This window comes from Trachinotus anak, unplaced genomic scaffold (assembly GCF_046630095.1).
Source record: "Trachinotus anak isolate AG129_WGS33_773 ecotype Australia unplaced genomic scaffold, CSIRO_AGI_Tana_v1 ptg000013l, whole genome shotgun sequence".
Lineage (NCBI taxonomy): Eukaryota > Metazoa > Chordata > Actinopteri > Carangiformes > Carangidae > Trachinotus > Trachinotus anak.
Window position 1 is genome coordinate 27,638,642 of NW_027273864.1, and position 23,427 is coordinate 27,662,068.

General features: G+C 42.8%; 1 protein-coding gene across 2 annotated transcripts in view; it reads left to right on the top strand.

Annotated features, from left to right (window-relative positions):
* Window positions 1-23,013, top strand: part of igsf21a (immunoglobin superfamily, member 21a) — a 172,619-nt gene extending 149,606 nt beyond the window's left edge. Inside the window, exons 6-10 of one of the 2 annotated variants that reach the window (XM_071494980.1) lie at window positions 3,984-4,464; window positions 11,018-11,118; window positions 14,027-14,219; window positions 17,511-17,549; window positions 21,680-23,013. In XM_071494980.1, coding sequence (XP_071351081.1) covers window positions 3,984-4,464; window positions 11,018-11,118; window positions 14,027-14,219; window positions 17,511-17,549; window positions 21,680-21,756 — 891 coding nt within the window. In that variant the 3' untranslated portion in view covers window positions 21,757-23,013. The remainder of the gene's footprint in view (window positions 1-3,983; window positions 4,465-11,017; window positions 11,119-14,026; window positions 14,220-17,510; window positions 17,550-21,679) is intronic. The other variant, XM_071494981.1, reaches the window with a different exon arrangement.
* Window positions 23,014-23,427: the final 414 nt, after the last annotated feature.

The following is a 23,427-nucleotide window of genomic DNA, read 5'->3' on the forward strand; positions in this document are numbered from 1 at the left end:
AAAAAAAATAATAATAATTTCAAAGCACTTTTCAACAGTTTTGAAAGATGTCAGATCATGGCCTTGCAGAACAGTATTCCACTTAGTCCGAAGACACAATTTATTAGGCAGCTATTAAATAGTTTAATATTTTGGATATATTCAACAGTAAATTGAAAGTTCTCATTTTTCAGATTTATCTAATTTATAACAGTAGTGACCATCATCATCACATCATTTACCTGTATTTTTTAAGTAGCTGCTGTCACAACACATGACTCAACACAACCCAATAGTCTAATATCTATATATGCCTGTATATACCTGTGGGTGCAGTATTTCCATAGCCATTAACTATATGGAATCTGTTCCTGGTAATGAAAGGGGAAATGAAAAAGGAACAGAACTGCAGGATATAACACAGAAATAACACTTCTCTCTCTCTCTCTCTCGCCCCGCAGCAACTTATCTGTCGTCCCATTCATTCATGTCTTTGATGAAACATTCATTGACTCCTCTTCTTATACATCAAGCAGACAGGTGGCAAAGAAAGATATTTAGTCACGGTGGGATCACTATGAACGGGAAAACTGATGCTTGATACACATCAATAAGAGTGTTGTTTGTGACTCCTCTGGAGCACACAGGACCTCATGCATTATGTTAAGTCATGTGGATGTTTAATCAGCATTTTCCTTTATGCCTATGAATTAACTTGTCTGTTAATGTTTATAGAAACAAATCAGTTATCTAGGCTCACAGAATTAATTCCCTATTATACCGACCCACAGCCAACACAGGTGCTTTTGTGTACCCGCACCATTTTGTCCAACAAAAGCCACAGAACAGGTGCACGGATCGTTCTAATCCACGCTGCTCTCCCTCCACCTGCTGTGATAATTAATGAGGTGTTTTAATACACAGTGAAAAAGCTCCTTCTCTTTGCAAGTTGCAGAGTGGCTGCAGGAATTAGCAACGGGGTCACTGTGGATCTGAGGCTGATGTTTGTACTTCTCGTCACACTATTGGATTTTAAAGTCTGGGCCTACTTGAGCACATGCAGATAAAGGGTGATGGGTATTGAACGCTCTCACACAGTGAAATTCAACAGAGTGAGACGTGTTAATCAGTTGAACTTCTTTTGAAAAACTGGCCTTAACATGTTAAGCTGGACTATAATGGCACTGATTCGTAAGTTTAGAAGACCATTCATTCCAAAGCATGAGAAGTAGCTGGATGCTGTAGGTGTTGAAATAAATTAAAAAATATGAAGAGCTGCTTTTATAGGTTTCCAGCACAGCACAGAGTGTGTAAGAATATTTAACACAACCTGGACTGTCCCTGATCTGTCGCTAATTTGAAATGAACATACAGTATGGCTTGACTGGAGTGTAACTACTTATCTTTGCACCTTTGTATTTAGTGAACTTTGGCTACACTTAGCCTTTGGAAAAGCGTTTATTATAGATTTTATAACAATATCTTTTGTGTGTGTGTGTGTGTGTGTGTGTGTGTGTGTGTGTGTGTGTGTGTGTGTGTGTGTGTGTGTGTGTGTGTGTGTGGTGCACTAATTAAAAACTAAGCCTATACAGTATTTGTAGGTGTAGTCATTAGTCATCTTTTAACAAGATTGTGAGGGTTCAGAATTTCTCCAACAAGGGCCATTTATTATCAGACTTGACAATAACTGAATGTTATAAAAAGAGAAGAAAAAAAACATGTATTTCAAGTGCTCAGGTTTCATATTCCTCTAATGAACCCTCTAATTAAATTTAGTGAAAATCTATTGAAATAAATATTGGCTGCTGTGCATGACCCTCTACATTCAAATCTCAAAAATGAACAAACAGATGTAGACGGTTTTGAAGAGAAGCTTGGTTTGACAGTGAAATCTGTACTGGAAGAGCACTGCAGACAGGTGGGGCCACAGAGCAGTTCAAGGCTCTCAGGTAGGAGCAGGAGGTTGTTCAGGAAAACATTTTCAGGGAGGAATATTTTTTTAATCCGTGGTGCCAGCACAAACAGTACTGCTGAATGCCTTTGAGCAAGGGTACCCAGCCCGGTGCTGATGTGCACCAGCCAGCTCTCATGGCAAGCATTAGAAAGTTTTTAGAGTTGGCTATAAATACTGTGATTCAACCCAGAAGCGCAACACAGCTTGTAGTATAATGATGTTGCATCTGTCCTGGCAAGCACAACCTCTGCAACAAAGGGGCCCGCACAGACAGCCTCCATCCATCAAATAAAGCCGCTAAAATCATGGTTAAATTGAATCAAATGAAGAAATATGTTCATTTCAAGGTAAATCTCTCCATTCGTAGATAAAGGTGTAGTGTTCTTTACAGCTTGATATTTAAGTTTGTTATATGTCAGTTCATTTGAATTGAACTTGACAGTATTGTCTGTTGAGGAAACAAGACTTACTGTCACACTGAAAGTGAATCATTTTTTCATAGAAAGGGCTGCACATTGTAAAGCTGCATCGTGGTCCAAGGATTAAAGAATCCATCCCTGTTGTGAATGTAAAAATATCATTTGGAGCCATTCCTCAAGAGCTTGGCCTTATCCTCACTTGTTTATACTCATTATTGCTGTTTACCCACTGGAGGCATCAGCCCTAGAGGTGGCAGCATATCAAAGCAAGCCTCAACCATCTCCTCACAAAAGCCTCATACAATACAGTGCAACGCAGTGTTTGCAAGAATGACTCTTTGATCTCTGGCAAATTGAATTCAAATGACCAAAGGTCGCCAAAGAAGATGTTCTTCTTTTCTTTTCTTCAGAAACAAAAAAAAAGGCGTATCTGTTCCAAAATATCAACACCACGGGCGACGATTACACAACCTTATTTCAATGCTAATATCTGGAGGGTATGTGCTGAGATGGGTGCATGAATTCCCTGTCAGGAGATTAGGCAGCCAGAGGTGTTGATAGACTCATGCAATGGTGAGGAAATCCCTGCAATGTTCTGGAAAAAAAAACCCTTTAAGTGTTATCACCTGCTCCTATAGGACTGAAAGATGAGATAGTTCAAAAATCAGCTCTTGGAGCTGTACCAATCAATACCTTTAAATTCACAATGGAAGAAAAGAAGAATTACAATGCAGAAGGTGCAGGTCATGCTGCACTTCCTCTCAGCTCTGCAGAGCATTGCAGCTTTTTAGCTCAGTGTTTTGGTTTTGCATTTTGCAAATCTACTGCGTTGGTTCACTCTCTCCACTCTCATCAAGCCCATTTGCACAACAGGCAGCTACTTTCAGTGAAAAAGCTCAGTGAAACCACCGTGTGCTACGTGCTCAGCACCAAATGGATGACGGACAAAGTCAGCAACTGGCTGGCGACCTTATATTGGAGCATGTAGCAGCTAAAGAGCCAGATATGATGCTCACGAGTTGTAGACAGAGTAAAAACAGAGTCAGTGTTGGACTTAATATGTCAATGTTGTGTCCACAGCTTGCTGTGCTGCCCCCTCAAGGCCACAAATGAGTTAACCTTAATGCCGGAAACACACTGGATGTGGCGTTTGTCGCGGCTGCTGTGGCTGATCTGCTGTGGAAAAACACACATCAGCTGCGCGTCTGCTACTGCAGCTCCATCTGTCTACGCTGAGTTGGATTTCCCTTCATTTTTAATGAATTTCTGATTTATTTTTGATAGAAAATGCCTCTAAAATGCCACTGTCTCCACCTGCAGCTGCTATAAAATGCTTCAAAAAATATATGTATATTGTTTATATATTATATGTCTATGACATTGTCAGATTGAGTGTAGACATAGAGACTATAGTGGAAGATTTCAGTTCTGAGTCGTATTGCTGGTATGATTTCAGAATCATCAATAGCTCTTTTCTTTGTCTGTTTCTGTAACAAGATGCACAGGTCTCGCGTGACAAATAAGTTCAATCTCTAGTATGTTTAATAAAATATACCTTCCATCTCTTGTTCCTTCTTTTTGCTCCCCTCTCCGTCTGTCTCCCTTTGTCAATACTCCTTGTTCTTTCTAAGGTGTACTTCAAGCGTGACGGGGAACTGATAGAGGTGATCTCCTACACTCAACCCTCCACCGGCGAGCAGGGAGGCGGCTCAGCGGGAGTAAGAGGAGCTAGGCCACTCATCAGCAGGGACCTCGATGACACTAAGCTGCAGCGGTCCCTCTCGCTTCTGGACCCCGAGGGCCGGTCAGCCCGTCTGTACACAGAGAGCCCCCAGCGCGTCCACACTCAGGGCCAGCAGGCCTACGAGCCCAGCCCTGCGACAGAGGTCATCCCAGAGACTGTGGTGAGCCGGGAGTTCCCCCGCTGGGTGCACAGCACGGACCCTCTCTACTACTTCAGCCACACTAACATCCCCCAGAGCGACGGCTCTGTGGTGGTGCAGGCCCGACTCACCTGGACCCTCAACCCTCAGCTGGATAATGACGCCTTGTTCAGCTGCGAAGTCAAGCATCCAGCGCTGTCCATGCCCATGCAGACAGAGGTCACCCTGGGTGAGTGGGTTTCACACTAACTCTTTGTTATTCTCATTCTTCTACCAAACTTTTTCTCATCTGTCCTCTTCCACCCCACCCAAAACACTCCACCTAGACGTTCAAACACCTTGTCTCAGTTTTTCTCCTTTATAATCTCCTGCTGTCTCCTTGTGTCCCCTTGCCGCTCTTGGTAACCGACTGGGCCCCCTTATGTCTCCCTTGCAAATGTACTCAGAACAACACTGATTTTCATTTGATGCCGCTTAATTGTGTTACAGCTGAGCAGATTGCAAGTTTAGCGGCAAATGCAAAACTACGCAGTGACTGACAGGGCAATTCATCGAGCTGTCTGTTGCTAGATTGAGTTAACTCAGTGCCGTTATTGAAAAAGTCAACCTGAATTAGAGAAGTCAAATGAGACTTCAGACGCACTGACCAATGTTATGTCATTGGAAGGACGATGTTAGAGATGCTGCCCTTCTTTGAGATTCAATGAGCGCCTCCCTTAAGCTCATCAGTCCAGCACTTTAGTCTTTTAAAGAGAAATATAGCTGCTAAATTTCATCACTTTATTTCAAGGAGATAAACACTGTGGCAGTGGGGTGTTTTTTTTTTTTTTTTGTTTGTTCATCAGAAAACTTGTATCAAAGCAGAAGTAGTGATGCAGATACTGAATTCAGAGAATAGGAGTCGTACTTAATGGGAAAAGTTAGCATTAAGTTTTAATAGTGTGTGATCCAAGAGACACATAGACTCTCTGATTTTTTTTTTAATCTAAAAACAAAGATGGCTTCCAGCGCACCCAATTAACACTTCAAAGGCAATAAGTTGGCATGGTCCTCCTGGAGACAAGCCACACAATCCTGACACGATAAACACAGACATTATCTTTCCGTGAGATGTGAGCAATGGTTGAAGGCAGGAAGAGGCTGTGGGTGAGGAGGCTGTGGCAGGTACATGTTTGCTTGCTGAATTATGTCTCACCGTCAGTATTTTATCGCACATTACCACCTTCGGATTAATTAAATGGTCCCTCTTACTATGCCGGAGAGCAGCTGCGGTCACTCGAGTCGAAGTATACAAACTGTCTTTATTGTCCAGAAGTGGAAAGTCATTAATGGGTTTTAAATAAAATGACAAGTAGGTATTAAAAATCTCATGCAAATATGGCACATGGCGACTTTTCCTGGCCTTAGCTTTGGTCCGTTGTTATCAGCGATCTGTGGTGAGTGGACATACAAAATCCAGAATACAATCTGTGCATTTTATTGATATAAGTCACTACTACTCAGTAAAGCTTGCTCACTTTGTTTCCACAACTTAAAGACATTGGGCTTAATGTTACTCTGAGGACTCCTAGGATCTGAACTTAAATAATTTGATAAACAGTGTAGGAAAATCCTGTGGCACCAGGTTGAACTATTGATTGGTCTAGTTTCCTTTTGACGGTGCACTCACAGATTGTTGCTTGAGAAAAAAAAACCTTTGGTTTTTGAGTTAATTTCAGTTCTTTACTTTTTGTTTGCCAAGAAAACTTCTTGCCAGAATCTATATACATATCTGGGTAAATAGGGTGAATCTACAGGGTCTCAATTAGTGAGGAAGGGACACTCCTTCCTGTTGTACCTTCTGAATCAATCAGTTTTCAGTTCAGGCTGACACAAAGAGCGTGCTTTTCCAGGAAAAAAAACAAAAAAAATGACAAGGCTGCCATCATTCTGTGCGAAAACACATTACCCCACCCTCTCTATGCAAACCCAAGCCTGATGTTTCCTGCTCAATAAATAAACCTTCAAAACCTCCAAAAATGGTTCACAAATATGCAATTTTTATAACTTTTTATAGGCTAGTTCATTTTTTAAAAACACCTGCTCACTTTGGTTCTTAGCAAACATCACTTAACAAAATAGACAAGATAAATAGTGAATTTTCAGCTGTGTATTAACAAACATTAGTTGCACTACTGACTATTTTGGCAACAGTTGAACCTGTGTAGGAGTGACTTAAATAAATGACAGTCAGTGGCGCCAGCAGCTGTAATCCTGTACACACTGTGCGTACATTTCCTTTATGACTGTGTGCAGTGTGCTACAGCTTTACAGTTAGTATCAGAGAGGAGAGCAGATGACAGGCAGCAAAGGGCCTCGAGTCGGACTTGAACCTTGACCTCTGCGGTTAAATATAAGCTTATATGACCATGCGCTTCACCAGGTGAGCCAACTGTGCACCACACTGTATTGTTACTTTTATGTATAAAAGGGAACCATACGTGTATTTCAGTCTACTGCTCATTGATTAACTTCTCCAGTTCATTTGTAGTCCACTAGTTTGGTTTTATTTGACATTACTCACTTTTAATCACAGCACAGGATACAGGACAAATTGCATCTGTATTGATTCAATACAGGACGCAGCATTTTCTCCTCAAACACGGGTCAATACCTTATGACGTTTAGAGTGGCAACCCTAGTGGGAAACCTAAAGGTAGCCTACAAGCAGACTATGAAATATAATCCTGCCGTGCATTGTTGGACTAAATATGTCAGTGTTATGTCTACAGTTTGCTGTGCTGCCCCCTGATGGCCACAGATTAGTTAACTGGAGATACACTGGATGGGAGGCGTGTTCATCGTGGCTACTGCTGCTGATCTCCTGCAGAGAAACATGCGTGTGTGTTCACACCGGCTGTGTGTCCGCTCTGTCGCTGCTACAGCAGCTCCCTCCGTCTGTTCACAAAGAGTTTGCAGGACACTCAAATGTCAGATTTCTCCTCATTTTGAATTGATTTCTGATTTATTTTTGACAGAAAATGCCTCTAAAATGCCATTGTCTCCACATGTAGCTGCTAAAATGGTTTAGAATACATGTTTATATTTTTTTATATCTATAACGTGTTCAAATTCAGCATAGACCTAGAGACCACAGTGGAAGGTGTCAGTTTTGTGTAATATTGCTGGTATGATGTCAAAGTGACTGTCAACAGGTCTTTTCTTGTTGCTGGAAGACGCATGAAAAATAAGCAAGACGCCAAATCTCTGGATCACAGGAGATGTGCGTCTCACACAGGCGGTGTGTCCGCTCCGAAACATTAACCTGGGCACCAAAATGAAAACCAAGATGTTCCACACACGCAACGCATCCGCTGTTTCGCCTGCCTAAAAGCTGTGCATTCAGTGAAAATATGTGTAGTAAAATATACCTTTCCCTCTCTTGTTCCTTCTTCTCAAGCGGACAAGTAGTTATATAAAATATATAATCCTGCTGGCGCCACTGATTACAGTGACCAGTGCAATGGTGGGGCTCTTTGATGGTTTTGTAACAGTGTGAAACAATGGTGGTCTAATGCAGAGTTAAGAGTTATCGTGAGTTATTTCATGCTGCTTGTTTGTCAGATCAATTTGTTTGTTTTGGTCTCTTTGATTTGTTGATGTTAAGAAAAACATATGCTTTTGCCATCCACGTCCTTTCAATCATACCTAAGCGGAGGAGAAGATACAGTGTCTGAAAAACCCTTTGGTTCTTATTTAAAACCCAATAGTTTTTTTCAAATCAGACTATGTCATAGCAGGAAATGTAATAACTGCCATCATCATTTCCCAAGGGGATGGAAATATAGTTTATCACATGCAAGACAGGTGACGGTATAATGGCATAAGCGGTCTTCTCCAGAGGAAGTATAGCACCGAGGACTCTCACAGCTCCGTGCATCTTTCACATGTTGTCCAGAAAACAGATGACGCACCCTGCGGGGAATGGGTCCTGTGAAACTCTTGCTAAATGTCAAAGGTGCTAATATTATGACAAGCCTCCCTCTCTGTGCTTGAAGTCATTAATTTATCACCACCTTTATTCTTCTAGAGAGATGGAAGAAGCATCAGCAGACATCTAAAGAGAAGAGAGCTGGAAATGTGCCTTTGTTCATTCTAATTAGCACATTTATATTATGCAGCCACAAATACATAATTGCGCTCAGGCTCAGGCTTACTGTATATACACACACCCTCCCGGTTCTCTCAGGTGTGTTTGGTCAGGAAATGAAAAGGAGGTCTTTGCAGTACCCATAAGTAATAAATCTTTCAGAGATTTAATATTGCCACATGAGACGGAGCGACAGTCTGACAATCCACCAATGTTGTATTACACTTCATGAATATTCATGGCTGGCTCCGTGCTGTCCATACAAATGAACCTGAAGCTGGCACCAGACCTTGAAGGTGTATGAAAAATCCTACACCTCCACGAGATCATGAGACCGGTCTGTCCTGCACTCTCAGACTGTGTTCATGAACACGGCGCATCTTAATAATTAAAAGAAGTTCTTTGCTTTGGATTCAGATTCAGCGAAGGAGTTTATTATTCAGCGCTGTTAGACAAATGGTGGGATTCAGATTTCATGCACTGTACAGCATTGAGAAGAGATCCAGGCTTCCTCACATCTCCCAGACGTTGCTTTGCCAGACTGCGATAATCAAAGAGCAGATGCTCAGTTACAGGAAGGCGGCTGTGATGTCTGTGTATGCATGCGTGTATATTTGGGGGGATTTTGTGTGTGTGCATATATGTGTATGGGTATTTGTATGTAAATGCCTGTGTTTCTTGGACTATTGGCCCGTATGAATATAGCTTTGTTATGTGTACGTAGCATGTTGTTTGTATCTGTGTTCACCTGCAGTTCAGCTCCACATTCTTCAATCTGTCGTATCAGCCGGCCTTGGGTCAGCAGTCAGTCAGGCCTTTTAAATTCGGTTGCATGCCTGTGCAGCTTCTCTGTTTCAACAGAACCAGTCACCCAGCTAAATGCGACAGGTTTCCTTCAACTGCTTAAAGTCTGCTGGGGAGCCGGGCAGACCTGTTGATGAAAGCACACCTGATGCAGGGTGCGCAGTTGTTTTTCTGGAGGGCACGCTTTATTCTCTGACCCCTCCTGAGGTGACAACAGTTCGCTCCTGCAAGCTGAAGACTTTGTGTCTTAGGTGACGGGCTCATGGGACCGTGGCTCATTTCCCCTGCGAGGCCCTCCTCCTCCTCCTCCCCCTCCTCCTCCTCCTCAGAGAGAGGCTGTGTTATGTCCGTCACTCTGCATGCTGCCCTAATCAAAGGTGGTGACGTAGGACACCAACTGTCACTGTTGGAGCAAATCCCAGAAATCAGCCATCATCTTCCCCAGCCATATGCCTCGCAAGCTCTATGTGACGCCATGACACCGGTATTTAAAAATACTTTTCCGTCAGTGTGTGGGTGGTGGAAAGATGCTTCACACTGTGATGCCAAAACTAGCCTGTGAAATGCCATCCATCATGGGCATGAGATGGAACATTTAGCCATGTCAAACTGCTCACACGATGTCTGGGCTGCCAGTATAAATACATGGATGTTTTCCTTTAATCTTAAAAAAAGTGAGATTTCTTCTTGGACTTTGCACCAGTTTCTACTGTTATACACTGATTTTCCAGACAAATGAATCCGTTTATACCGAATGGGAAGCTGTCTAACGGTGGTGAAGTCTTTTTACATTTCAGGCAGGGAGCCTTTGTTTCACTCCAATTCTCTCCAACCATTTCATGCAATTCAAGTCTGTTTGCTTCTGTTTTATGAAAAGATCCCTTGATGTGATATACACTACATGGTCATTGCCACATGCTCAATTCTGTTTACAGATATGACTCCTGATCCATTAGTCTGATGCAGGGCTTGTAGTCAATGGCTGCCTAAGAAAAGGCTGTGCTTCATTAGCCACAGTGGACAGTTTGCTGCCAGATTAATAGCTAAAAACCGAGGTCGTTTGTCTGTTTATTTATTTATCCTTTAGTTTAACTCATCAATGAAAACGAGCACCCAGTGTGATTTATGTATAAATTAACTCGAGAACTCCTGGGGTGGACTTGTACAGGCGTTATTGATAGGACGCCCTTAGCTTGAGTCTCATTCCATGTGCTGCTTGGCCCATTTGTCTAACATATGGAATGGCGCAGCATGTGAAGCAGTTATCTTTAGAGGAATTGTTAATCATCTCAAATCGTGCAGAACCGGCTTATGTTGGCCTGATGCGGTGCACTGTGCTGTTTGGCCACAATGAGATGACTTACCTTTTTATACCATTATGCAAATCACTCATTTTATCTTGACACGACATACACAGGACAACACAGCCCCTCACAATCGCAGAATATTACAATCTGCCGGCTCGCTCTCCTGCTTGCACCCCATTGTTTTCGAGGGTCCAAATGAAAGCCATCTGGGGGCTGCTGTCCACACCAAGACAAGGGAATTAGCTCTCTGAGAGCCCCTTATCTCACTGCCTCCACACTCCACCCGATGCACTCCCATTCTCCTCTAGTAATGAGTATCTACCCAATTTAGTTCCTTTCCTCTCCAAGGGGGAATAAATCCAGCATAGTGCTTTGGATGAAAGAACCTGCAGGTCCCTCGCCTCTTGCCCCGTGACCTTAATTGACAGGAAATTGTATTTGTCTCTCTTCCTCTGTGACAAAACAGGTGTCCGGCAGGATTTGTTCTCCATGCTCAGTACAATGACCTTTCTCTCTTTGTCTGTTTTTTTCTCCCTTTTCAGCTGCTCCTAAGGGCCCTAAACTCTTGATGTCCCCCAGTAGGGCAAAAGTAGGGGACACGGTGCGCATCACTGTGCAAGGTTTCCAGGTAGGATCGCCTGGGGTAAGTGCATGGGGTGAAAGGCCATGTTTGGTCTAGCATAGACTGTTGAAGATGTATAGTTAAGCCTGTTTAATTGTCCTCTGTGGTGACTGCTCTGTTGGACATGGAGCATCTGTGCAGCCCTCAAGTTCATATTGTACAACTGTGACATCTTGGTTTCTATGGGCTGTAAAATACTAAAGACTGCTTCTATTTCTACTCAGTAAAGTCTGAGGCAATAAAAAATGGAACCAGAACAAATAAAGTCAAAGAAATTAAATCTAATCTGATCTGAAGTCTGCCTGATGTCCACGTCCATCATTCTTAAGCCTGGTTTATACTTCTACACTGAATCAACACTGTAGCTGCGTCTCTTTCACCTCAATCAGTTCAATGCTTGTACACGTCTTCTCTCTTTTCTGCGTTGCATCATTTTCAGTAAACGCAACTGTTGCTCGAACACGATACATTCAGTTTCAGTCGCCATTGTTAAGTACAAACACACAGGAACCCCACTGCCAAAAAGCATTTTGGTGGTGTAAAACAGACACACTCCCAACCTGCGAATGCCACTTGTGTAAGCTACAGCGTAGGCTTCTCAACAGAAGTATAAACCGACAGAGCGGCAACTTTGCTAGTCAGTGTCATTTTTGCTGATTTCAAACTTTTTGCTACATAAACCCAAAGAAGGAGTTGAAGGTAATGGCAAAAAAGATTGTCTTTGTGTCAGTGTCATCCCCTGACAAAAAAAAAAAAAAGAAACGTCCGTGTCCCCAGAGTGAACTGCCTGTGGATGGTCCTGATCTCTTTGACAGGGATGACACATTGAAGCCAGGCAGCTGGAGCCAGTCAGGTGAAGAGGATAGGACTAATCCTGATGCAGGGAGATGCTAATGGCCCACAGCATAAATCACCTGTGTGTGTCTTGGTCCCTGCTTCAGGAATATTTGAGCTATTTCCACATGAAATGAAAGTTGTGTGTTGTTTTGCTTTAGTGCACCAGACTGACTGCACAGATATTTCCATGTGCCCAATAACCTTGAGAATTTCTTTTTTTTTTTTTTTTTTTTTCCAATTTTCCTTTGAACAGTGTTACGACTGGTTATTATAAACAGGCCTGACTGTAGCACACAGCCAGACGGAGCCTTTGGCAGCACAGGCATCAGTGGAGATTGATCAGAAAGAAAATTTCCCTTATCCTTCACTGGGCCTGGGCTGTAGGGTTTCACAAGTAGATAAGATTGTGTGTCAAGACTGATAATTTTGCCTCCCGCCTTTCTGATACACTAAGATGCCAGTTCCCCTGCTGGTTTATTGTCCGAGGAATTTATTAAGGACAATCATCCCATGGTTTGGATTTTATTTTGTATTCCCTCTTCTAGTTGCTGTATGTATGAGATTAAATAGGGCAATGATGGTTTCAGCGGCACAGTGCACAGATCTCTTTAATTTGGACTTCAAAGGCTCTTGGGGCTATGCGACAGGAAAGTCCCACTTAAACCCTTTTAGTGTTTGTTTTGTTCTGTTTTTTTTTTTGTTTTTTTTTTATCTTAATGTGACCTTTTCCCAGGAGCCTGTCCCAATCTACTAACTCATTTAACCTCTGTCATGATTTAAACACAGACACCGGAGAACTCATTTAGCAGCATTAACATTTATTTTAAAAGGCTGGACAATTCACACCAGCTTCATCATAATTACAAACCAGTGCGTGAATGATTTTCACTTCATCAATCTATTGCAGTGGGTCACTTCAAGCTGTTAAGGGCACTTTCATGCCAAGCATTGCAGAGCAGTTTATCTGAACTCTGAAGTGCTTGCTTCGTTTGAGGAGGTGCGATGATGATGACATCATTTGAACAAAATGTGCAGATTTACAGGACATTGACAGTAAGAGGTCCCCCCCGTGCTTGGAAAAATCACAAAGCAGCGGTAAAGTGCAGCATGGACTGATGTTCCCATTCAGCTCCTCCTTCCAGCACAATTTACTGTTGTGAACAGTTTTTATGCAGCTAGAGTTACACCAGGTGATTTGATTCTCCCCTCTTCTATGCATTTGTGAAATAAACTAACTCTTCCTGAGTTCACACACCTCTACATCCGAGCTGCATTTGAGAGCTGTGAACAAAACTGAGAGATAAACTTTAACAACCGTCAAGGCCCATGGAGGACCTGGATTTCCGCCCCGAATTCATTCACTGTGTTTGTCACAAAAGATGAGGTCAGATCTTGAATTACTCTCTTCTTTGGGAATAGATAAATCCTTCTATCTTGTCATATGTCAAGTATCTCTGATGTCCCGACGACGTGCTCGCTCCTTTGACATAAGGCTGAAGTGCTGCAAACCACTTTTTCTGCACTGAAAGCCTTGTTCTGCTGAATTGCATTTCAGGGGCTTTTATTCCAAAAGTATATCAAATGGATGGTAGAGGAGATAAATTGTGTTGGTGTGTGTATACTGCTCATGTGTATGTGGTGCAGTGTGTGTTTCAAGGAGGGATTGTGGTGTGAGGAAGAAGAAGCAAAACCTCATAGCTCAGAGGGGGAATCGTACAAGGGATTCACCCTCTTATTGCGTCCTCGCATTATCTATGAACACGTCAGAGCACTGGCATGAATGAAACGCTGCTTCATGGATGGCTATATTTTTAAATTGGAAATGAGGGGATTGGTCTCTGGAGGGCTCAAAAATGTGAGGGGGGGGAAAGACTGTTGTAAAGTGAAGTGTTGATTATTAATGCATGTTGTTAACTTGCCGTTGCATTGGGGGGGAAAATTGGAGCTTGTATTATTCATGTATCCTTTGCTCTTAATCTCTCGGCTGAGACTCACAGACTTTCTCTGTACCACTCTCTTTCTGACCCCCCCTGCTTTCCCTCTTCCTCCTTTCTCTTCCTTTTTTTTTCATCTTTGTGCTGGGTGTTGATAGAATGAGGTGTTCCCGGAGCCCCTCTTCACCTGGACGCGGGTGGGGGGCCGCCTGCTAGATGGCAGCACCGAGCGGGAGGGGAAGGAGCTGATTCTGGAGAGAGTGCCGGCCGAGCTCAACGGCTCCATGTACCGCTGCACGGCCCAGAATCCTCTGGGCTCCACGGATACGCACACTCGCCTCATAGTCTTTGGTATGTACGCTCACTCTCCCACTCTGCTCTGGCACGTTCTGCAGCGGCCACTACACCAGCACCCAAACTGCAACTGGATTCAAGTTTGATTAATTATTCAAAAGATGATGAATATGAAACATTTTTTTTTTTAGACTGTCCAACTTGGCTCTGCAAGAATTATCCAAAGCGCTTATACTATTACACTGTTAAATGTCAAAGAAATTATATAATTCTACAAAAATCATTTCATGTATCTACAGTATCTGTGGAAAATACTTATGAGAGTTGTGTGACCGCTTTTAGGTATGAATCATTAATGCAGCTAAGTGTGTGATTAATAAGAGATTGTATCTCTAATTGGCTCAACAACACATTCCTTTTAAGGCTGCACTTAGTGAGGATAACTATTCTTTCACAAGGGATTCAGCGACCATTCCATCAATGGCACGTCTTGTACTCTCTCTCACTTAAACACCAACTGCCAACAGAGGCATCAAAGGCCCGTGATGGAATCAAAGGACCTTTGTTGTTGACAGTGTTAAAAAAGCACTTTGTTCAGTGGCCAAACCGAGGTAACGTGTTCAGTGGAACCTGGGAGGTGTTCATTTACTGGTGTTGATGAGGGAGCTGGATTGCTTACAGGCTCTGTTATGTCTGTGTGTCCTGCTCCTCTGGATCTGTTTACCCTGGACACTCATGGAAGAACTGGGATCTGCTGTTCTGGGCTTCTTCAGGAATCTCCACCGCTGAAGGGTGTTTTAATTAAATGAGTTCTCCTGCAGCTAAATGGGTGCCGGCTTCTTTAGCCCCGTTTCAGACATGTACTTTACTTAAATGTGATGGCAATGTGGCATGTTGGTCAAAGCCCCCCCTGAGTCACTTTTCCATAAAAGTTACAGTGGCAATCACTCTGAAAGGCTACAGCACACACACATGATTAAATATGCAGAAATAATTTGTATAAATTATGTCTTGTCTCTATCTGATGAATTATGTGATTGAAGTATACAAGATCAGCGGTTCCCAGCTTTTTCTTTAAAATGTTGGCGGCCCACATCTGTCCCCAAATATTGCACTGTCAGAGCACTTTTTGTTTTAATGATAATGATCAAACATTCAGAATTGAACTGGAAGAATGGGAGAGATCACTTATCGATTCATTCTGTGTCTTGACTCTCTTTCCTTTTCATTCTTCCTGTTGCTAACCAGCTATCCTTTTTGATGCTCCAGTTTGTGGTGTAGATGTGATCCTTTAGCTCCCAATCAGACTGAGATAGCAAACAAGTACATGATGTGGTCCGGCTGGCGACAACATAAAAGTTCCTATCATGGGTTTATCACAGCCTTAATACCAGTTTTCAATGTTTTTAAAGATTTAAAAACATTTAAAAAACATAATCTATATTTGATTTCACCAGAAGTGTGCTGTTTTTGCAAATGATTTGTCGGCCCACTTGCAATACCTTCATGGACCACCAGGGTGGGGATGACTGTATTAGGGGGTCCGCTAGTGAAAAGCAGGGGTGAGCCTCCCTCTGCACTCACAACGGTTTTTTGATTGAGTCCAAAATTAGTTTTAAAATCCATAATCGATGCAGATTGTGAGAGAACTGAACACTTGCTGCCAGTCCTTCCTGTGTTGCAGCTCTATCCATAATGGCTCTGTCATGTTTGAATAGAGTAATACGGGAGCAGTTACATGACAGAGAACTATGTCTGAGAGCCCAGAAGACACTACTATAGATAGACAAAGCAAGCGGTCGTTCCTCGTTGAAAGAGGGCTTTTGACACTTGTACCTTACAGGAGTCGAGTCACGCAAGAGAGAAATACTTCTTTTTAAAAATGCAGAAATATGTGTGGTGTGCACACGTATGCACTTCAGCCCTGGGGCGCCCTATTAACGTAAATCAGGTCGACACCATTTTCATACTTCATCGAGTCTGAAACAAAGGATATTGTATCCATCTTTTTTTTTTTTTTAAATCCTCCAGCCCGAAACACTTCTGTGAACAGGATTTAATAAAGTATGTCACAAATGTACAAAGTACTGGGCGGGTCTAATAAGAAGCCACTTTAAGGGGAAAGTGCCACTTTAGGGAGGCGTTACCTTGGGAGGCGTTTTGCTAGGAAGAGCACTAATGTCTATTTAACACCCTGATGCACCCTCAGGTGTCATCGGCTACGTGCCTACTATGGCCCATCTGTCTGCTTGTCTCCTTGTAGATTGCTTCCACTCACGCTTAGGGGAAGTAAATGGTGATTAAGTGACCTTGGCACCGTCCCCCGTGGCCTTGAGATGAGACACTTCTCTCTCTGCCGGGGGCGAGGAGATAGAGGTATCTGGGGGCTCTGCTCACTTGGCACAGTGTTCAGTATACATCATCAGGAATAATAGAGTATAATGACAGCTTGGTATCGAGACACACTGACGACGAGCAGCGCTCACGTCTTGATGATGTACATCTTTAGCCACCTTCAGTGATAATACCCTCCGAGATTACTGTGAAGTGAGTCAGCACTGAGGAGCCGGGCAGTGACACACACACACAGGGTGACACCCAAACTGCATACACATGCAGAAACACAAAGATATGTATGCTTATGCAAATTCCCAGGGACAGGCAGACACAAATGTGCATATATGCAAAGTGCACACACTAATTTCTTTGTGTTCTCCAGGGCGCTGCTTTGGTAATGGTTGCACCGAGACCCGGAAAAGTTTCACACTGTGCAGCACATGTAGCTTCCACCTTCTCATGTGTTGAGTGTAATGTCCAAAAATAGCTCACAAAGTGGAATTCAGAGGTGCCGCTAATTCTCTGCAAGCTCTCCTGCTTTTACCTTTGCAATTACTTTTTCCCTCCTGAGAACTGTGGAAATACACCGTCAGACCGTATTGTGCAGCATAGACATCAGCGCAACTTATTAAAAGTGGAGTCTATTTCTCCCAACCCCCTTTTCCTACACTGTCTGGTCACTGCTGTAGCAGCCCGGTCTCACTGTTGCTGAAGTGTCCTGGCTGTTCTGGTGCGGCGCTCTGTGTTCCCACTTCCATTAGCAGGCCTGTTCTGTCTCACTGGGGATGTGCCATTTAGCATGTGCTCCAGGAACTTTGGAGTTCAGCTTCATTAGAAAGCCATAACCTCTGTCAGAGATTACACATTTTTTCTCTTCCTCTCTGTCTTTCATGCTCTTTATCCTCTTATTAATTCCCCCCTTCACTAAGTCGTTCACTCTCTCACTAGCAACTACACTGATTGATCGTCGCCTCACTCTTGATCTTTTTTTTGTGTGTGTTTTCCCAACAGAAAATCCAAGCATGATGAAAAACACACAGAATCAGAACAGTAAGTATTTCCACCACAGAAATGACCAACTTTGTGTGTGTGTGTGTGTGTGTTTTCATTATGATGCATCCCGTGACTCCTGCTGTATCAACCCATCGTCACATTTCCAGAGACGCTCTGTATGTAATGTGAGAAGAAAATGTGACTCTGCAGTCTGTTGGGGGAGGAAATTTGTGCAGAAACCTGGCACTGATCAAAGAGGCAAATTCTTTTTTGGGGTGGGGTGGAGGGTGAGGGGGGGTGGGGGGTGGGGTGCCTGTGGTTTTAACAGTCAACGTATTGACAGGTGGATGTTTCTCATTCTGTCCTGAATGCGTTGCCCCAGATTTAGTGCGTGAGAGAGCGATTCAGTCAGGATTCATCTCTCGCCGATGCTCAGTGGCAGCGAGCAACAAGCCTCTCCCAGTGACTAACGGAGCCTGTCACTTCTGGTTGAGTGCGAGATTATTGGTGTTTTATATGTGCAGTGGAGGCTCATTTGCGGCTTCTGAGATTATCATATGTAAAGATGAGGGATTGTCAGGAGACGCCGCAGGGCTGTGACAACAACCTTTCCATCTCTCCCTTTTTTCTGCCACTCCCTCTCTCTTTCTACTTCAATCTTTCTGTCTATTCTCTCTTTACCTCCACTCTGACTTTTCATACTTACTTTCCATCTCCCAGTGCCAACCTCGCTTCCAGTTTCATCCATTTCTGGAAGCTCTTTCCCTTTTTTTCCCCCCCACCACCTTATTTCCCTCACTCTCATTTATTCTGTCTGTCGCCCTTCCATCATATTTATATTTCCTAGTTTCCTCTTCAACCTGCCTCACATTCTGTGATTTTGATGCAGACTTTCAGGTACTCAAGCTTTATGATCAGTGTAGATTATTTTGTAGTGTAAAAAATTTTAAGATTTAACTCTGGCTTAACAGCCAGTGTGGGGAGTCTTGTTAAATAGGCTTCTGACGTATGAAGTGGTCCAAGACCCAGTGAGTCGGGAATCAGATTGTGAAGCCAAGAAAAACTAGATGGACCATAGGAGGAGACTCATTAACAGCTCATGTAGCTGAGTTTATATAAGCAAGACTACTGGCTTCATTTCCTCCAAGCTCCATGAAGTGCTATAATGTAGCAGCATGTGGAGATCAATCTACATAAGTGTGCAGTTATTAGTTATTAGTGAATTATTCTGGAAAATATATCAGTAATGTGCACTAAATGTAGATTGCAACTTCTGTACCATGAAGCAATAAAACGCCTGTATTGTAAGAGTTTTTTTTTGTTTGTTTTTTTTTTTCCAGTGGGCTGTTGTAGATGAACTGGAAAATGTATTGAAATGGTGTAATTGCATGGTGTATAATCCCTCGTGCCTATGTGTGACGCCCATGTTTGTCCCAGCGTAGAGTGTGAACAGCTTCCCAAGCAGATGGCAAGCGGCACTGTCTTTAAGCTGAACTGCCCGACTCAGAGGAGATTTAAACAGTCTTGTAGTCTGACATGGGCATCACTCTCTTCCTCCCACTTCAAAAGCATCCTTTTTTTTCTTGTTTTTGTTTCTCATGCTCTCCCCCTCTCTCGATGTATCTGTTTTCTCCCCCTCTTCCCTCTCCTCTTCTACACTTCCCGTCCCTGCTGCTTGTATCTTAGGGATGCAAAACTGAATATGCAAATGCTATGGTAAGTGCAGGAGCAGGTGTGTCACAGCAAGGACAGAATCAGGTCAGCATGGATGCGCGTACACGCCTTGCATGCAAGTCAAATTGGTGTACAACATGGCCCCAACAGGTCACCACACACACACACACACACACACACACACACACACACACACGTCCCTTCGCTTAATGGCTGAATACCCGACCTCTCATTCAGTGCGAATGGGAAAGACCGTCCCTGTCAGTCAGTTAGTCAGAAAACTGCGCTTCCCTGTGAAGAGTTATATTCATTCATCTTTGTCAGAGTTCCAATCTCACAGACAACTTGTCAAGCTGCACTGTATGGCAATGAACTGAGTTTCAGATGAGTGAAATTGGGGACAAAAATGTGATGGGTTTTCTTCCACATTATACCAACGCTGTTGGCCTGAGCCGATGGAAGTGTCGGAAGTTTGGGGGTTATGTCATCTCATTGTGGGAAATGCATCATCTTGGCTGAGACACGGTTGTGCAATCACAGAGAAAAATCCATTACAAATAACAAAGTCCTGATGGATGGACTGCACTCGTCAAGTCTAAAAATGACAAGACCATAAGAGCCAGTAATCAAGTAATCTGCATTTTCCACGTTTTGTTTGGCAGACGTGGTCAATCTGTCATTTTCCTCAGTGCTATGCAAAAGTCTCATTTAAATCCTCTTTTGGAACAGAGGTCAAAGCAAAGACAGGGACCAGATCGGGAGGAGGACAACAGATGTGTCTAGACACAGTAAAAAAAAAAAAAACAACTTGCCTTAAACCTTCTCTGTAGTCATGTTGTCACATACAAAAAGGAAGTGTTGTGTTTTCATCTGGCATTTCAGGTCCAACACACCTGAGGCAGAGTCATCCTTTATTAAAAAGAGCATGTTGCCTCAGAAATCAGTCCCAGTTGTCTGAAAAAAAAAACAGGTTGGCAGAAATGCACTGAGGTCTGAGCCAAAAACAGGCAAACAGATGGCTGGGCGACTTGCATCTATGATTGCAGACTGGAAGGGGACCTCAGACGATGATCTTATGGTTGGATGAGCCCATTACAGAGTGAAATGAAGGACTTATTGAGAAGATCCACTTGTTATCTAAGGTTGTACGACTTGCACAAACAGAATGGAATCTGTTATATGTTATATAAAATGTCAGATTGTATTGTCCTGTGGAGAATTACATTCACTGGAGTCATTGTGAAACCTTGATAGTTTCATTTAAACAGTCCTGGCAAACATGACTCTCCTGTTTACGATCCAACTCGTAATAATGGAACCAACTTTTCTCTTCATACAGAAAACATTTCATCATCCAGACTCATCGGCATCACTGCGTCACCTGACAGCTCTAACCACTGCCAGATCAAATTCTGAATCTAATGTGTCCGGTCACACCCCAGTGTAATTGTGATTGTGATTGTTGGTGCAGCCGTACAGTCTTGGCACAATCTGGACCAACTGTTGGCTATATCAGCAAAGCCACTCCCACAGTCAGTCACAGCTTTCCTCCCACGACAGCTCCACTTCCACAGTCTTCTCTCTAACTCCTCCATGAGGGAGCAACAGAAAACATAAGCTGCTGTCTCTGCTGATCTCTCCTCTATAATCTAGTGCCCCTGCTGTGGGCCTCAGAACAACAAGTTCAAAACATTAAAAAAGAAAAAGAGGCAGTGCATCACTCCTCATGGCTCCATTTTTATATCTGAAGACTTTTCAGATATGTGAAAACAAAGAACTAAACTGCACCAAAAGACGTGGGGACTTTTTTAGTTGCTGGCGTAGTGGAAGCACTGCACTGTATATCATCATTGTGCACTTTAAAGAACCCCACAGAGATTGTATCTGTACTGTATCAAAAGAGCAGTTGTGTTGCTGTCATTATCCTCTCAGAGCAGGGCTTTCCATCAAGTCACCACAGCTGCGGTTCAGGAACAAATGTGACAGTTCAAGTTAGCAGTGAAAACATACATGCATGCATTGAGGTTAAATGCACTCACTGTATTGTAAGTCACTTGAATGTTATGTAATAATGAAGTACAGTTGAGATCTTCCACATTTATAGCTACTGAAGATCATCAGTAAGAGGGCTGACTCCAGGTTGTGTATTTATGTTATATACTTTACAAAATTATGTAACAAACCACTATTGTCTTGATAATTATTTGAATAACTTTCAAATTTTGCTTATTTTATTCTAAATCTTATCTGGCTATGACGAGCAAAGTAACATATGACTCATTCAGGAGTAAAGAAATGCATTGTGGGTTTACGTTAAAACAACCAATGAAATGATGATCTCAGGCTACTTCACATTAAACCACTTTCATTGCATTTAAAAATGGTAACGAGTCATGAAAAATGGGTTCCGTGCATCAGGACGCTGTCTGATGTTGTTTGTATGATGAGCGGGGGGGGGGGGCTTGTCCCTCTGACTGACTGACTGTCTGACTGACTGTGTCTTGTGTTCGTAGATGGAGCCTCCCGCTCGGACATGCTCGGACTGACGTGGATGGCACTTGTCCTCACAGTGACAGTGGAACTGACGTGAAACCGCTCATCCAAGACACTCTCACACATTTGCCCTTCTTACGCAGCATCCACATACACACACACACACACACACACACACACACACACACACACACACACTTTCCACAATCCTGCAAGCCTTCTCCAGTCATCAACAAGACCCTCCATGCGTCAGTCGTTCAGGAAACAGCGCCACCACAGGATGGCGCTCCTACTGTTTTTTGTAACAAAATAATAACCAAGATAATGATATCAAAAGAACAACATGATGAACATGACAGTTACCACCTCCTATATAGCCCTGCCCAGTTACACCTTTTCTTTTTGTTTTTTTGTTTTTTTGTTTCTTGTCCCACGTCTGCCTGTTGATCAATAAAATCAGTTGATTTGAAACAGAAAAGAAAAAAGAATTTGGATTTTATTTTGATGAGTCAAAATGTCTTTGTTGTTGACTGAAATGTGAAAAGTGGAACTGGCTTAGGCTGCGCCACCATCATATCAACCGCTCCCGTCTGTTTCGTGTCCCGGGATGCACCTGAATAGCAACATGCTGATAAAACCACGGGGGAATAAACACAGATGCTCCAAGAGAACATTCTTTTTTTATTAATATACAGGTTTTCCCCTTTTTTTTTCTTCTGATGGCTCAGAATGTACAAGAGGATTTAAACGCATTGAGAAAACTAGGGAAAAGATCTCCTTTTTGAGTGTATTTTGTGTACATCAGTGTAAATATTGAAAATAATTAAAGGTTATATGGGATATGGTGAGGAGTGGTTGCTGAGATAGTTGGAGTTTACGCTCATCCGCCTTTGTTTGTACTTCATTCAACACTGTTTTCAGAGATAATTTGTGGCTTAAAGGACAGAAACGTTAACAGACTTTCTGTTTCTCATTTGGGCTTTTTATATCTATGTGGCAGGTCTCCAAGGCCAGAGTTAAAAGAAAAAAAAAAAAAAAAGATCTAACATATGTCTGCTGTTTTGGGGTTGTGGTGCATGTGACGTTTGAAGATTCTTTCTCCTTTTGGTGTGTTGCAATTTGACAGCACTGCAGCTCATTGTCACTGGCCTGTAATCCAGTTATTTACTTGTGACATACTATTTTAAGTGACCTACATTGTGTACAATAACTCTTACCCCACACATTTACAGTACTAGTAGGATCATTTTAGCCGCCATTCCAGGGAGGCGCTCACCTAAGGAAGCGTGTGTAAACAGGGTTGTTGCATTTGTTTCATTTCACCTGTATTAAAATGGAGAGATGATAAAACTGACCAGCGTTGACTTTACTTAAAACACTGTGTTCCACATGTGTTCGACGTGTTCAGCCATCTGAAGCCGTCTCCTCTCTCATGCTGGGTACAGGTTGTACACAGGACCTGATGCTGCACACACCTGTGCATCTGGATTGCTGCAGGGATAGTTCACGGTCTAATTTGATGACAATCCCACCGTATCAGGGAAATTTGAAAGACAGACCGCCGATGACAAGAGACGGACTTGTTTTCATTCCTCCTCAACCGCAGCCAAGTTCCGATAATTACTCTGCTTCAGATATTTCTGATTGTATTGACCCCATCGTGGCTTTTGAAGGAGATTCTGACATTGCCTTTAACCCTTTGCAGGTTGTACTCTCTGTCTCACACACACTGTGAGGAGTAGCTTAATGCAAAGTAATCCTGCATTTT